Raw genomic sequence first — 13,879 nt, 5'->3', positions numbered from 1 at the left:
TTAAAGAAAAAAAAGTTCATTTGAAAACTTTAAAATACCTTTAGAACTCCTAAAATAGATATTAGAGAATTGACCATCTAAAGCATTTGCTTAATTCAAAATGGTATTTAAAAATAGCACAAATGAAAAATGAAAATGGTATAAAGGATTTATTATTGATAAAATGTTATTTTCTCCATCTGCACATTTTCAAATTAGTCAATCTACAATATATAGTAATTGGAGCACTAAGTAGGTCTCATATGTGAGTGGTCCAGAAAAATCATCCAAGATTTAAGGTATTCTTTGGTTGTATTCACACAAAACCATAGCTCAGGAATACCTACCTCCCCACCCATCCCTATATATTTTTACTAATCAGCTGATTCAAGCATAGATGGGTGATGAAATTATATGGTCAATTTTTTTTAAAGAATTAACAAAAAGGACTACAAAATACAGACTCTAGATCTCTCTCCAAACATAAGGCCTGCTTCTTTGCCTCCACAGAGTCTAGAATACTGTGAAGGTTTCAAGAGTGATCTTTTTTCAGTTGCCATGGGCTTGAGCTTCTACTCACTGTGTTACCCTCATATGTTAGGGGCCAGTTAGCAGCACTCCAGTTCCATTTAACTACTTAACATTGAGTAGCTTTTACAAAAGAATATTTACTTCAGAGATAGAACAATAACATACAAGCATTTCCCTCCAGTAATTCTGGGCATATTCTCCCCATCGCTACTTTGGTTTCTTGAAAAGTTTGCTCATAACCTATCTCATTTACAACATAGCATTGATCCCAACTTAATTTCCAGATGCAGCATAATTTTCAGATAAACCTTGGGGTCCTAACAAACACTCCTGAAGAATGCAAATGGCTTCTTGCTCTTGAAGAATTCATGTGTAGCTGACTACAACATCTAGCCTGGATACTCACTCCATAATTTTGTAGCTTGTTCTCTCAACTTCTGAAACTCCCGGAGACTTCACTCTCTTTACATAGAATGGAAAATACCACATAACAAAAGGAAAAGAATTAAGGGGGACATATTGCCTTCCCACTTACCTCACAGTCTCTCAACAGAGATTAAACCTCCCACTGGACACTGATGAAGCTGTTGCATCTGTCCTTCGCTCTCGAAGAGGACCATGACATCAGGGAAATGACAACACGAGTTGCAGTTGATTCAGTGAAGGGGGGCTGTGCAAGGTCACCAGCCTCACTTTCTCCTCCAGAGCCATCTAGGTCCAATGGTCTAATATTGACCAGGATAACTGGAGGTGGCTCAGGATGCAATGGGAGACCCTGGCCCTTTCAAGCTAAAGTCTTTTCAGGTTCTCACTTGTGAGGTAATGCCCATTCAATGAATAGGCCTCTTTAAGAAGTTAATCAAGAGATGACCTCTTTAATCAAAACTCAAAAAAAGAAAAAGAAAAAATCAAACTGGGAGAGGAAGACCCTCAGAGTTTCTGGCCAAAAGAGAAACAGTTACTATTTAGTATTTACATTCACTCTGTGCTAGGAGGGCAGGGACCTATTGTCCAATCTATAAGATCCAGAGTGAATTGGGTTTAAAGCTGGGTACTTGAGAAAGAGACTTAGCCAAAGTTAAGGAGGTAGCCTTCAGCCATCGAAATGGAGCACAGAGATGAGAGAGACAGAGGGAGAGGGACGGGGAGAGGGAGATGTTATTCACAGGTTGTGTTTGTCCTTCTTTCTCAAAGAGGACCATGACATCAGGGAGATGATGACATGATTTGCAGTTGACTTTGACTTGAGTGAGGGAGGCCTGTGCTAAATCACCAGCCTGACTTTCTCCTCCCACATTAATGAAGTAAAGAGGCAGCTGAAGCTGATTCAGGATTTTTGAAGACATCTTCAATTCTGTCTATGCAGCCGATTGAAAAAGGCTTCTCCCCCTCACAAACCTAGCAAACCAGAACCATTTACAGAATGTCTATGCATGCTCCATGGGCTCTCCAAGGCACTCCCCTGACATTTCATCATAATTCTTGAATAGGATCCATCCTCCACATAAAGAGGTTGCATCAATCACACAAGCTGATAGGGTTGGTATACACCCTAGAACCCTATTATATTAATAGAACATTTTCTCCATAAGTCTAGAGCACACTCTTTTATAAAAATAAACTCTTCAATAGGAAAAGTAGACACAACTAGTGAACACTGTGGAAGAAATAATAGGGAACACATGTGACAAGGCACATATAGAAAAGATCAAATCACATATGTTCATATGGGGCAAAGGGGCTCCTAATAAGGAAGACCTTCCCCAAACTATGCTGCTGACATCATCTTTCTTCTTCTAGGCTGCTTTTCTCAATGATCTCACATGGCTAGGTGGTACTCTGCTGGTCTTATGGCCACTAACCAGTGTGGTTCCATTGAGTGTGTGGCTTATGTTTCCATCTGTGTAGTCAGATAATATGCTATTCAAAAGAGGAAGGCTCTATCATTTCTCATTTAGCTTTAAGGCCAGAGGCCTAGGTCCTTAAGGCATGAAACCAAACTTGGGAAAGAACCCTTAGCTGATCTTCTCACCAAAAAGAGAAGACCTTACAGTTCCAAGAGCTTTAGCTATATGCAGCAAGAGGCTTCACCTCCAGGGGCTAAACTCATCTGGAGCATCTTACAGCCAGACAGCTAGATTGAGGCCACGAGCATTTAGTTTAACTTTTGAGCATTCTATGTCCAGGTATGAATTGCAGTTTACTGTCCAAAAGATAAATTTTCTAAGTATCTGATGCATTATTAGAGATTCCTTTTAACTCCTACTTAATTTCTAATGACCATGCTGTACCCTTTCAGAATCGTCTCAGTTGCTACCTTTTCAACAAGCCACAATGAGAGGTTTGGTTCTAAATCCCCAATGTTCTTTCCAGACTGGCAGGCAAAAAAACTATTAGCTACAACCTAAGTCAATTAAAGGGAGCAAGGTCATTGAATATGAACTTCTAGGCCACGTTTTTGCATGTATGTGTATGTGCATATAAATAGACATATGTATTCACATATATGGAAGATGAAATCACATATATTCATTTTTGGCTAAGGTACAAATCCAAAAATGTGACAATGCACATGTACATGTATATTATGCAGTATACATATATACATATTTAAATATATATCCACATGTTTGTATGCCTATATGTATTTATATGTATATCTTTGGGGCATAAATACATGTAGTATGCACACATGTAAGCATACCCACACATATACACGTGAACATGCATGCATTTGTGGCATAAACAAAATTCCCTGACTTTAAGAACCCCTACTTATATAAGACAATGTTTTATTTGCCTTTGTATTTTTTCTTTTGTTTTCAGAGTTTTTAAAAAGTTTATTAAATTTCATTACCTATTCTGCTGCAAGGTTGAAGCCTCATCTGTATAAAATAGCTTCAGCCAAGCAGTTTATTAAAAAATTAAGTTGGTATTGTACTGCATCTGACACCATCCAGTTAACCAATCTCAGTAAATTATTCCCATGGACAGAAAACCAAATGTATTTCGAACAATACTGGTGATGGATGAAGTTGGCCATTACATTACTGATTTAAGGCTTTTTACAGATAAAATTCTAGCTCTGAAGTACATGATCTTAAAATTCATTTTTACCACACATGATGCGATGAATTCAGAACTAGACAGACACTAACTTGAAATTACAAGGAAGAAGTTGTGCAAAAGGTGCAAATAGCAAAAAGCATTTTTATCCAGTCATTTCTGAGTAGTTCAGATTTTCTTCCATGCCATGGTGTTGTTTCAGAAGTGTAAAAATTGCTAACCTTCCATATACCACTAGTTTAGGACAAATCTATACTGGGCTGTATTCTTATGCTTACTTATTTGGGGTTCCAGTGTTCAATCCTCAATAGATTTTACGTATTTCTCATATGCATCCTCACTCATCAGCTCATCAAGTTCTGACGGTTGCTCAGAGTCATCTTGATCAGCCAACCATCTTCATAACAAGATTTGTTGACAAGTCCTGGGTCTTCTGCAAGAGCTACATTAATTTCAGTTACTTCTTCTGTTAGTGGAGAATAGAGTTCACTGGCAGCTTTCACACTTTCCAAAGCTCCAAACTCATCTTGTTTGTTCAATTTTGTTCCAAATTCTGGAAGACTACAGTAAACTATATCGCCCAATGCTTCCTGTGCAAAATTGCTGATTCCCACTGTTCCAATACCATTTTCAGCTGATATCCATTCATGTTTGTCTGTGAACTTTCGAACGGTGAGTCGCAGGACGCTGGTGCAGAGGCCCCGGGAGCCGGCGGCTGCCAGGAAGGGAGAGGAGCATGGGCCAGGGTGGGCCCGGAGGCGCACGGGGGTGGCTGCGAGCGAGACCAGGGACCCAGGGGTCTCAGCCCCGGCTGCCGCCCACAGGGACGAGGTCACGGCCCGCACGCTTCTGGCAGCTCGCAGCGCCATCTTCTCCGGGGGCAGGGCTGTATTTTTTCTAAGATCTAACACAGTACCTTGCACATGGTAGGTGTACCATAAATGTGTGTTGAATGAATGAATGAAAGTGAGGTATAAAAAGCTAAGTTTTAAGATCATTTGCAAAGCTAAAACCCAAAGGGCTTAACTCAGCCCGACATTGTTTCTAATATCACTATGTCTTGGCTAGTGTCCCCAGAATTTGTAAACAGAAGAAAACCATTTGAATGTAAACATTTAAATTGAGTCCCTTTCCGCTAAAGGCCAATTGTGCATTGAAATATCTTTTCTTTGGTGACATACATAGAGCGTTACATGTTTCACCCTGATTCTAATCATTACCAGGAAGAGACTAGAGATAGTAAATATGCTTCTCAGATCTTTTTCTCAGTTAAATGACTTTAACAAAAGTGATTGTCGCTAAATAAGATGATTAAAGAGCCTCGGTGTCCTTCAATCCCAATGCCAAACGTAGGTAGCATGTTTGCTACTTATTACCTAAATCTTTGTGTATAATTACAGATCAGAAAACAAATCATTACCCCAGTCCTTCACTTAGTCCCTGATAGCAAGCTCACCAGAAACAAAAATAATTTCATTTATAATTTCATCTAGTACCCAAGCATATTTGTATATTCTTTTTGAAGGATTCAGATACAAGCAGAAAAAAAATAGGTCTCATTTATGCACATCACTTCCATTCTAAAAACCAATGTTTGGTATTTATTGACAATGCTTTCTCTTACAAGCATAAACCCTGGATACATTCTTTTTAGATGATCAAATACAACTGTTGGTTAGTAAATGGAATCTCATTAATGCTAAATCTAGATTTTAAAAAAAAAGCTATAGATGTATTCAGATTTTTTTTTAATTTCAGTGTTGTCAACATACTTTTGAGAGATTTTCCTTATTTGGTTGGTACAAGGTTACTTCTGATTTGTGCTAGGCAATATAAACAAAACAATGAATCAATTAAAAGTAAAGTCAGCTTTGTGAACTTTGCTTTGAATTTCAAAAGCAGGCAAAGGTAATTGAGAGAGTTCTCACTTTGTAAGAAGTTTGTTTGGATCTCAAGCAATGGTTTTAAATGACTTTGAATTCACTCAAAAGTTTTTTCATTCATGCATTCAATGAATATTCATTGAAGACAACTATATTTAAGTCATGTGCATGGACTGCAGAAGATATAAAGATGCATAGGGAATGCCCCTGTCCTCATGGAGCTTGTAATGTAATAAGGGCATAATAACAGATAGTTACAAGGCACACTTTGAATTTATTTTTTCTATTATATTTTTAATGTATTGTTTATGTATTCTTAACTTTTTTTTTAATTTTGAGCTCCAAATTCTCCCGCTGCACCGTAGCCCTTCCCCCACCCATTAAGAATGAAGGCAATATTATATCAATTATATGTGTGAAATCATGTAAAATATATTTCCATACTAGCCATGTTGGAAGAAAAAAAGCAAGAAAAATAAAGTGAAAGAATTATACTTCAATGTATAAACAGAGTTCATCAGTTCTTTCTGTGGAGGTATATAACATTTTTTATCATGAGTTTTTTTAGATTGTCTTGGATTATTGTATTGATTAGAGTAGCTGTAATACAAGGAAAATTAGGAACCCCTGAGTAACCCCTAGCTACTGACGAGCCCCCTAGGATCCGGTGACTCCTTCCTGAAATGTCAATAGATAGGACCATCCCACTGAGAGATAACCTGGCAGATCCTGTCTAGCAGATATCCCTGAGACTCCTTGGTTCCTTCCTGGAATGTCAATAGATAGGACTATCCCACTGAGAGATAACTTGATAGACCCTTCCTGGGAGATATCCCTGGGACTCTGTGACTCCACCAAGGAATGTAAATGAGATTATCCCACTAGTACGATAACCTGACTGAATCTTTTGATCAGCCAGGACCTTTGTTCCTCTTCCCCCCTACTCTGTACCCCCATATCCTATATAAGCCAAGCCATCACCCCAACACATTTGCCATTGATTTGTGGTGCCGTACCCCGATGGCCGCCGGCTAATAAATTCTCCACTTAAAACTTATACTCTGTGGTGTGTCTCGCTCGCTTCTGGTACAACATTTTGGAGCCCCCAGCGAGATGCGGCGGTATTTCGTGTTACCGCCCTGGAGACACACACAGAATTCCGGACCTCAGCAGGGAGTCTCTGCCCCCGATCCACCTTCTCTCACTTCAGAGGGCCGGCTCCTGGGGATTTCTTTTCCTAGGACTCTGATGTGGAGTGATGGTCTCGGAGAATGGACTCTTTGCTGACCTGTCCCTTTTCGGCCTACGGAGAATTCTGGTTTTGTAGACCTCTAGAGGTAAGGTTTTTCTGGTTTGGTTTCTGGTTTGGGGCTAGCCATTTGGGTCTCTGATACCATGCTAAACCCTGACGAGGCTGTGGTACAGAGCTAGGAGGGCTGGGACGCCACCCTTCCTATTGGGGTGTGGGAAGATTGGGGTGTTTTCCTTGAAGAGGGAACCTGGTTTATTTTCTTTCCTCTGAGGGGACCTGCTTAGCCCCAGTTAACTCATGCCATTGGTTATATGTTTTGTGTTGGGTGTGGGAAGATTGGGGTGTTTTCCTTGAAGAGGGAACCTGGTTTATTTTCTTTCCTCTGAGGGGACCTGCTTAGCCCCAGTTAACTCATGCCATTGGTTATATGTTTTGTGTTGGGTGTGGGAAGATTGGGGTGTTTTCCTTGAAGAGGGAACCTGGTTTATTTTCTTCCCTCTGAGGGGACCTGCTTAGCCTCAGTTAACCCATGCTACCGGGTCTGTTTGAGGTATGGGAAGATTGGGGGTGTTTTCCTTGAAGAGGAAACCTGGTTTATCTTCTTTCCTCTGAGGGGACCTGTTTAGCCTCCAATTAGCCCATGCTGTTGGTCTCTGTTTTGTGCGGGAGGTGTGAGAGAGATTGGGGGTCGTATCTTTGAGGAGGAAATCTTTCCTCTGAGGGGGCCTGCTTAGCCTTCAGTTCGATCCACACCGTGAATTTTGTTGTGTTTTGAGTTCGTCTCTGTTAGCGTGTCTGTGTCAATTGTGAAATGTCTATGTTTTGTTAAAAAAATCTGAAACATAGGCAGCCAGAGATATCAGGCTGCCACCAGGAAAAAAAAAGACTCCCTTCCTTGTGGCTCCCGTTTGGCCAGCGTGGAACCACGGGGAATGGGTTAAAATTTGGCAAATTCTGGGTTTTAAATTGTTAAAAAGTTTGGAAATTGGTTAGTTGAATTTGGGAAGAAAGAACTCCTGAAATTGTAAATCCATTCCAGGAGCTCACTCTTGCTGGAAACATCTCCTCCCAATGAATGCCTTCTGGCTAAAACCTTAGTTAAAGTCTTCAGCGGGACTCTCGCATTTGTCTTGGTCCCGGATTCCCTTAGATTCAAGTACAAAAGTGGTTTTTGGGGGTGAGCAAGGGGTGAAGTTTTACTTGAATTACAATCATTGAGATCTTTTCAGTAGGGCTGCAGTAAAGGTTAGAGCAGTTAAATCAAACTCCCCCCTCCCGGATCAGATTAGAAGAGAATGCAGGAGAACTGTAGGGAAAAACTTAAATCGCCCTCCCCACCGGGCGAAAGGAGGAGAGGGACTGAAATTCACAGACTGACAGTCAGTCCTGTGCCCCTGAGTACCTTTGTAGCCCGTCCTTGTGGTAAAGTTTAAAAGGTGAATTTGTGAAAGAGAGAGATAGAAAACCTGTATAAGGAATTTAGGGGGTTGTAGAATAGCAGCTTGAGATTACCTGTCTAGTCAGGAGTCCATGTTCTACTCTTGGCTGCCATGTGCTGCTCCTGGCCTCACCCTTCCCCCACCCTCCACATTGAAAGGTTATCAAAGCTGAAACTAAAGGAAACTTGTAAAGAAATAGGGCTGGTTAGTTAGTGCTTGGAAGGGTAGGCGCCTTGCCCTCAAGGGGCTGCCAGGCCCCACTTAGGGAGGAGCCCTTTAGAAAACTAAAAGGGATTTTTTCCTGCTCTTATCTCCCTTGGGAGTCCAAAAAAAAAAATCCTTTTAGGCATTTTTGTATAAGATGAAGCTTGGAAAAAGTGGGTACAAAATCAAGTTTCTCTTTCTTTCATAAGTTCATTCATGGCCAGGCAAAAGTTCCTATACCTGGGCCAAAGGTAGTGGTGCTGAAGAATATACAGCTAAATAAAGTGTATTTGGGATGTTAATGTATTAGTATATGTGTTACATGTATTTATATATTAATACATTAATATATAATATCAGAAGTAATAAGACCAACAATTCCTATATTGTATCTGGAAATGCAATAAATGTCATCTGAAAATTATTGTTTCTGTATTTCTAAACTTGCATTGTGTTCCCAAAAATTCTCTTAGATTGTGAAATTTGAGAAGACCATTGTGTGGTAAGAAATGATATTATAGCAATTTTAATCTGATTTTGATATATGTGAATTGGGTTTTTTTAAAGGGATGTGATAAAATTTGGAACTGTTATATGTGGTTATAACAAGTAAATAATTAATAATACTGATATTTAACCATGAGAACAGACTTTTTGCGTGAAAAAGTTTTCTATTATGAGAATATATCTGGTGATTTAAAGTTATAGTTTCAAATAATGATATGAAAGATTCTCTGTGCAAGGAGATTTAGAAATGTGATCACCTAAATTGATAAAAGGGTTGTTTCAAGTTTTAAAATGCATAATTATGTTTAGGGCACTGGTACATTTCTAAATTGTGTAATTTGACAAACAGATGTATCAGCAATATTGAAAAATGTGGTAATCTTTTACAATGCAGAGAGTATTGGGCCTTAGAAATTAAAATGTTACCACTAGTGGTTATGAATCATTTGATTTGCTTATCCAACTCAGTTATGATCACTAGATTGGTAATTAATTGGAATCTGTTTCAAGTTTTAGATACATGATAATTGCTTGTGGTGTACTTATTTCTAAGTTAGTTATTATATACAAATTGGTTAACATCGCATTACCTGTGCTGTTAGAGAATAATTCTCTTATAATCTGGATGTTGTTAGATTGAGAATTGTAGTTAGTTAAGATGAGGTTGTTAACTGAAACAAGAACTTTTGAAACCATCTAGTCATGAATTCTTATCAATCTTGTGTGGTTTTCTGTGTAGAGGAATTCTTATTAAAAAAAAAGCTTTTTTTAAGTCCTGGTAAACCTTATTATTGTGATAAGGCTAATTAATTGAGTATGTAATTTATAGAAATTAAGTGTCCTCCCATTATAACACTTTTTGATTAAGGAACTTTGTAATGTCTAGGAATTCTGTGCAATATTTGAGAATGAGGACATTTGGCACCAACTTAGTGAATTCCAGCATTTGAAGGTTGTTTTGCTTTAAGAAGGGAAAATACTTTTGAAAAAAATGTTCTGTAAAATCTTTTTGTATAATTTTAGAAGGCCTGCTGAATTTCCACCTGTAAGCCAATTGGTTGCAGTTCAAACCTATTGTGAGTTCTCAGAGTTTCTGGGTGAGAACCTTATTAGAATTATTAGAATTAATGCTTATCTATAGAAGCGTTGAGAGGGAGGTTGAAGGCCCATTTGATGCCTTATTCAAGTTTTTTTGAGTAAGGAGGTTCCAAACGACCTTCTAAATTCCTTACTCCTCCCTGCCCTTAGTTTAGATAAGAAGAAAAGAATTTCACCTTAGCCCACCTGTCAGAAGGGAAGGAAAGGAGAGGGGCAGCATTAAGAGAAAGGTAGGGGCCTAGAAGCCTCCAACCTGGCTTCTTTTTAAAAAAACTGATAAGATTAGACTAAGACTTGAGATGGGTTTGGCCTGGTAGTTTAATTAGTGAAGTCTGCCAACTGATGGAGAAGAACCCACCTTCAGGGGGAGATGAGATGGCAGATCTTTTTAATAAGTGTTCCTTCTTTTAGAATGAGTTATCACGAAAAATCAAATCCCCTTTTTTGTGTCTTTGTGGTTTAAGAAGCTGGAATGGGATCCCAGTATACACAGTTATGACAATGAAAGTACTAACTTATGAGTTGTTTTGTCTTATGGTTGAAATGTAAAGAAGACTTAGTACTAGGTTTGAAAGATTTGGAAAGGTGAATTAAGGTTGAGGGAAAATAGGAAAGGCAGATAAGAAAGTCTGGGGACAAATGGGAGTTAGCTAAGCCTCTCCTGTCCCGAGAATGATAGTTTCAGATGGTCAAAGTAAGTTGGAGATGAGTGTGAGGAAGTATTTAGAAGATGGAAAAGTTATGTAGCTTGATTTGATAATTGTTAGCTCAATAAAATTTGGGCAGTCTTATCTGAAGGATATTTATTTGCTATTTAAGATTTTATGGGACTACAATTTAATATTGTCTTAAGCTCTGATTACAGGACTAGGTCACATGAAGCCGGTAATGGCACACCAGGCATTACAAGCTGAGAATTTTTTAGGTGGGTCTGCCTGGGAGCAGTCGTGAAGACGACCTTGGACACAGCCTAGGTAGGATGTTCCTGACTTTATTTCCCAACTCTGCTGTTTCCTTTCTGAAAAGGAAAGTCCCCACCTGGTTACACCTAAGCCCTGCTTTCAGCACCTGGTGACTATAAGATTGGCTATCAGATATGACTCGTGCCTGGAATCAAACAGAGCTAAGGAAGTAAGTTCTTTCCTTCTGTTAAGATATATGACATAGTCCCTCGTTTCTTTCATAGCAAATTTAAATTATCAAGAAGTTTTGTAAGCACTATGCTAAATCTGTTAGGTAATAGATAGATGGATATCGAAATATCTCTGAGTTATTATAATAGGATACAGGTATGAATAGCTTACAATTTTAACTTAGGTTCATGACCAATAAGACATTGAAATAATATAGGGATAACATCCTCCGAAAGGGGAAAATGATTAGGCAAAGCAAATAAGGCAAAGATGTAATGTGATCAATGTCTAATAAAAGGAAGGCATAGCGAATTTTGAAAAAGGCAATTATGTACAGATGTGTATGATTGGCTCTAAAAATTTATCAATTCTGGAAATTCGAGCTGTTAAGTGTGTTTTGGTAATAAGATCTTAAAATTGGATGCTAATACAAGAAAATTGTATAAGATAGTGGTACAGGTGAAAATATATCCCCTTTGTAAGGTATCTGTAAGTTATAGTAAGTTACAATTGTCTGAGAATTTCTAGATCTGAACCAGAGAAGCAGAACTCTCTTTTACTATCAAGGGACCAGATAACTACAATCAGGCATCTGGGATTTTAAAATACTGCTTTAAATGAACATTGTGAGGAGTGGACATCTGGGCCTATAGAAGACCTCGCCCTGCGGTTCCAAGAGCCTGAGAGGGACAGCACCGGATGCAGACGGCTTTCTCACGGGATCCGGAACCAGAACCTGAGCAAAGACCTGCTTTTTTCCCTTCTGCGTCCTTGTGTTCCCAAGACTGTTTTTCCTGAACTTTTATTATGTTCCCTCTGCTTACTTACAATTAGTTTACAATTTCTGCCCATCCCTGGGGATGTCCAAATACAGAAAAGGGAAAACCTGACTCCACCTAGATAGGGATTTTAAAACTTCACCCTGTGGAAAATAGAGTCTTTTCCGTACCTTTAATTGGTCTTTAGGCGAAACTTTCAGTTTGCCTTTGACCAAAAAGGGGGAAATGTGGGATGTTTTGGGAAATGTGGGATGTTTTATAGAAATGTGGGATGTTTTGGGAAATGTGGGATGTTTTATACCATTTTTTAAATTTCTGGAGTGCAGTACCTGGGGAGGCTCCTTGGACTCTCCTTGAGTCTTTCCAACTAGGTCTGGCCTTCCCCTGGGGCCAATGACCTAGCATTCCTTTTCTTGTCACCCCTGCTTAGCATTTTGGTTGGCCTCCTAATTTTATTGTTATGCCCCATCAGGTCGTTCCTTTTTTCAAGGATTTGAAATTCCCATGAAGAAAAAAAAGTGGGGAATGTAATACAAGGAAAATTAGGAACCCCTGAGTAACCCCTAGCTACTGACGAGCCCCCTAGGATCCAGTGACTCCTTCCTGAAATGTCAATAGATAGGACCATCCCACTGAGAGATAACCTGGCAGATCCTGTCTAGCAGATATCCCTGAGACTCCTTGGTTCCTTCCTGGAATGTCAATAGATAGGACTATCCCACTGAGAGATAACTTGATAGACCCTTCCTGGGAGATATCCCTGGGACTCTGTGACTCCACCAAGGAATGTAAATGAGATTATCCCACTAGTACGATAACCTGACTGAATCTTTTGATCAGCCAGGACCTTTGTTCCTCTTCCCCCCTACTCTGTACCCCCATATCCTATATAAGCCAAGCCATCACCCCAACACATTTGCCATTGATTTGTGGTGCCGTACCCCGATGGCCGCCGGCTAATAAATTCTCCACTTAAAACTTATACTCTGTGGTGTGTCTCGCTCGCTTCTGGTACAACATAGCTAAGGATTTCCAGCTGATCATCATTACAATATTTCTCTTGCAAGGCACAATGATCTTCTGGTTCTGTTCACTCTGCATCTGCACTCTGGTATTTCATTAAAATTATATGCTATAACTTGTTTAGCAAATACCCAATTTCTGGGCATTCCCTCAATTTCCAATTCTTTGACACCACAAAAAGAGCTACTATGAATATTTCTGTACATATAGATCCTTTTCCTTTTTCTTTGATCTCTTTGAGATATGGACCTAGTAGCGGTATTGTTTGGTCAAAGGGTATAGACATTGTCAGCCTTTTCCAAATTGTTCTGCAGGATGGTTCAACCAGTTCATAGCTCTACCCACATTGCACCATTTTTCCACATTCCCTTGAGAATTTATCACTTTCTTTTTCTGTCATGTTAGTCAATATGATAGCAGTGAGGTTGTACCTCAGAGTTGTTTTATTTTGCATTTCTCTAATCAAAAGCTATTTAGACCATTTTATATAAATATAGACAACTTTGAGTTCTTCTGAAAATAGCTTGTTTATATCCTTTGACCACTTATCAGTTAGGAAACAGCTTTTATTTTGATAAATTTGACTCAGTTCCTTATATATTTGAGAAATGAAACCTTTATCAGAGAAACTTGTTATAAAAACCTTTCCCAGATTCCTGTTTTCCTTTTAATTTTGGCTCCATTGGTTTTGTTTGGGCAAAATCTTTTTTTTTAATTTCATCTAATTTAATCAAAATTATCCCTCATACCTTTTGCAATCCCTTTATCTCTTTTTTGGTTATAAACCGTTACTTTATCCATGGATCTGACATATAAAATTTATGTCTGAACCATGTACTCACTTTGAGCTTATCTTGGTATATAGTGTGAGATATTAGTCTACACCAAGTTTCTCTCAAATTGTTCTCTAGTTTTCCCAGCAGTTTTTGTGAAATGATGAATTATTGCCCTCAAAACACTGGATTACTATCGGCATTTACTATTG

At 38.9% G+C, this 13,879-nt stretch overlaps 1 protein-coding gene across 1 annotated transcript; it reads right to left on the bottom strand.

The window, feature by feature from the left end:
• Window positions 1-3,920: 3,920 nt before the first annotated feature.
• On the bottom strand, window positions 3,921-4,445 carry LOC118834798 (glycine cleavage system H protein, mitochondrial-like). The gene has a single exon (XM_036742238.1). The coding sequence runs from the start codon at window positions 4,443-4,445 to the stop codon at window positions 3,921-3,923; it is 525 nt and encodes a 174-aa protein (XP_036598133.1).
• Window positions 4,446-13,879: the final 9,434 nt, after the last annotated feature.

Source organism: Trichosurus vulpecula, chromosome 1, assembly GCF_011100635.1.
Source record: "Trichosurus vulpecula isolate mTriVul1 chromosome 1, mTriVul1.pri, whole genome shotgun sequence".
NCBI classification, from domain to species: domain Eukaryota; kingdom Metazoa; phylum Chordata; class Mammalia; order Diprotodontia; family Phalangeridae; genus Trichosurus; species Trichosurus vulpecula.
Note: the sequence above shows the minus strand (reverse complement) of the source record. Positions and strands in the feature narration are given on the sequence as shown.

Excerpts from the sequence above, each read along its gene's own strand:
- LOC118834798 (XM_036742238.1), bottom strand. The coding sequence starts at position 4,445 with ATGGCGCTGCGAGCTGCCAGAAGCGTGCGGGCCGTGACCTCGTCCCTG.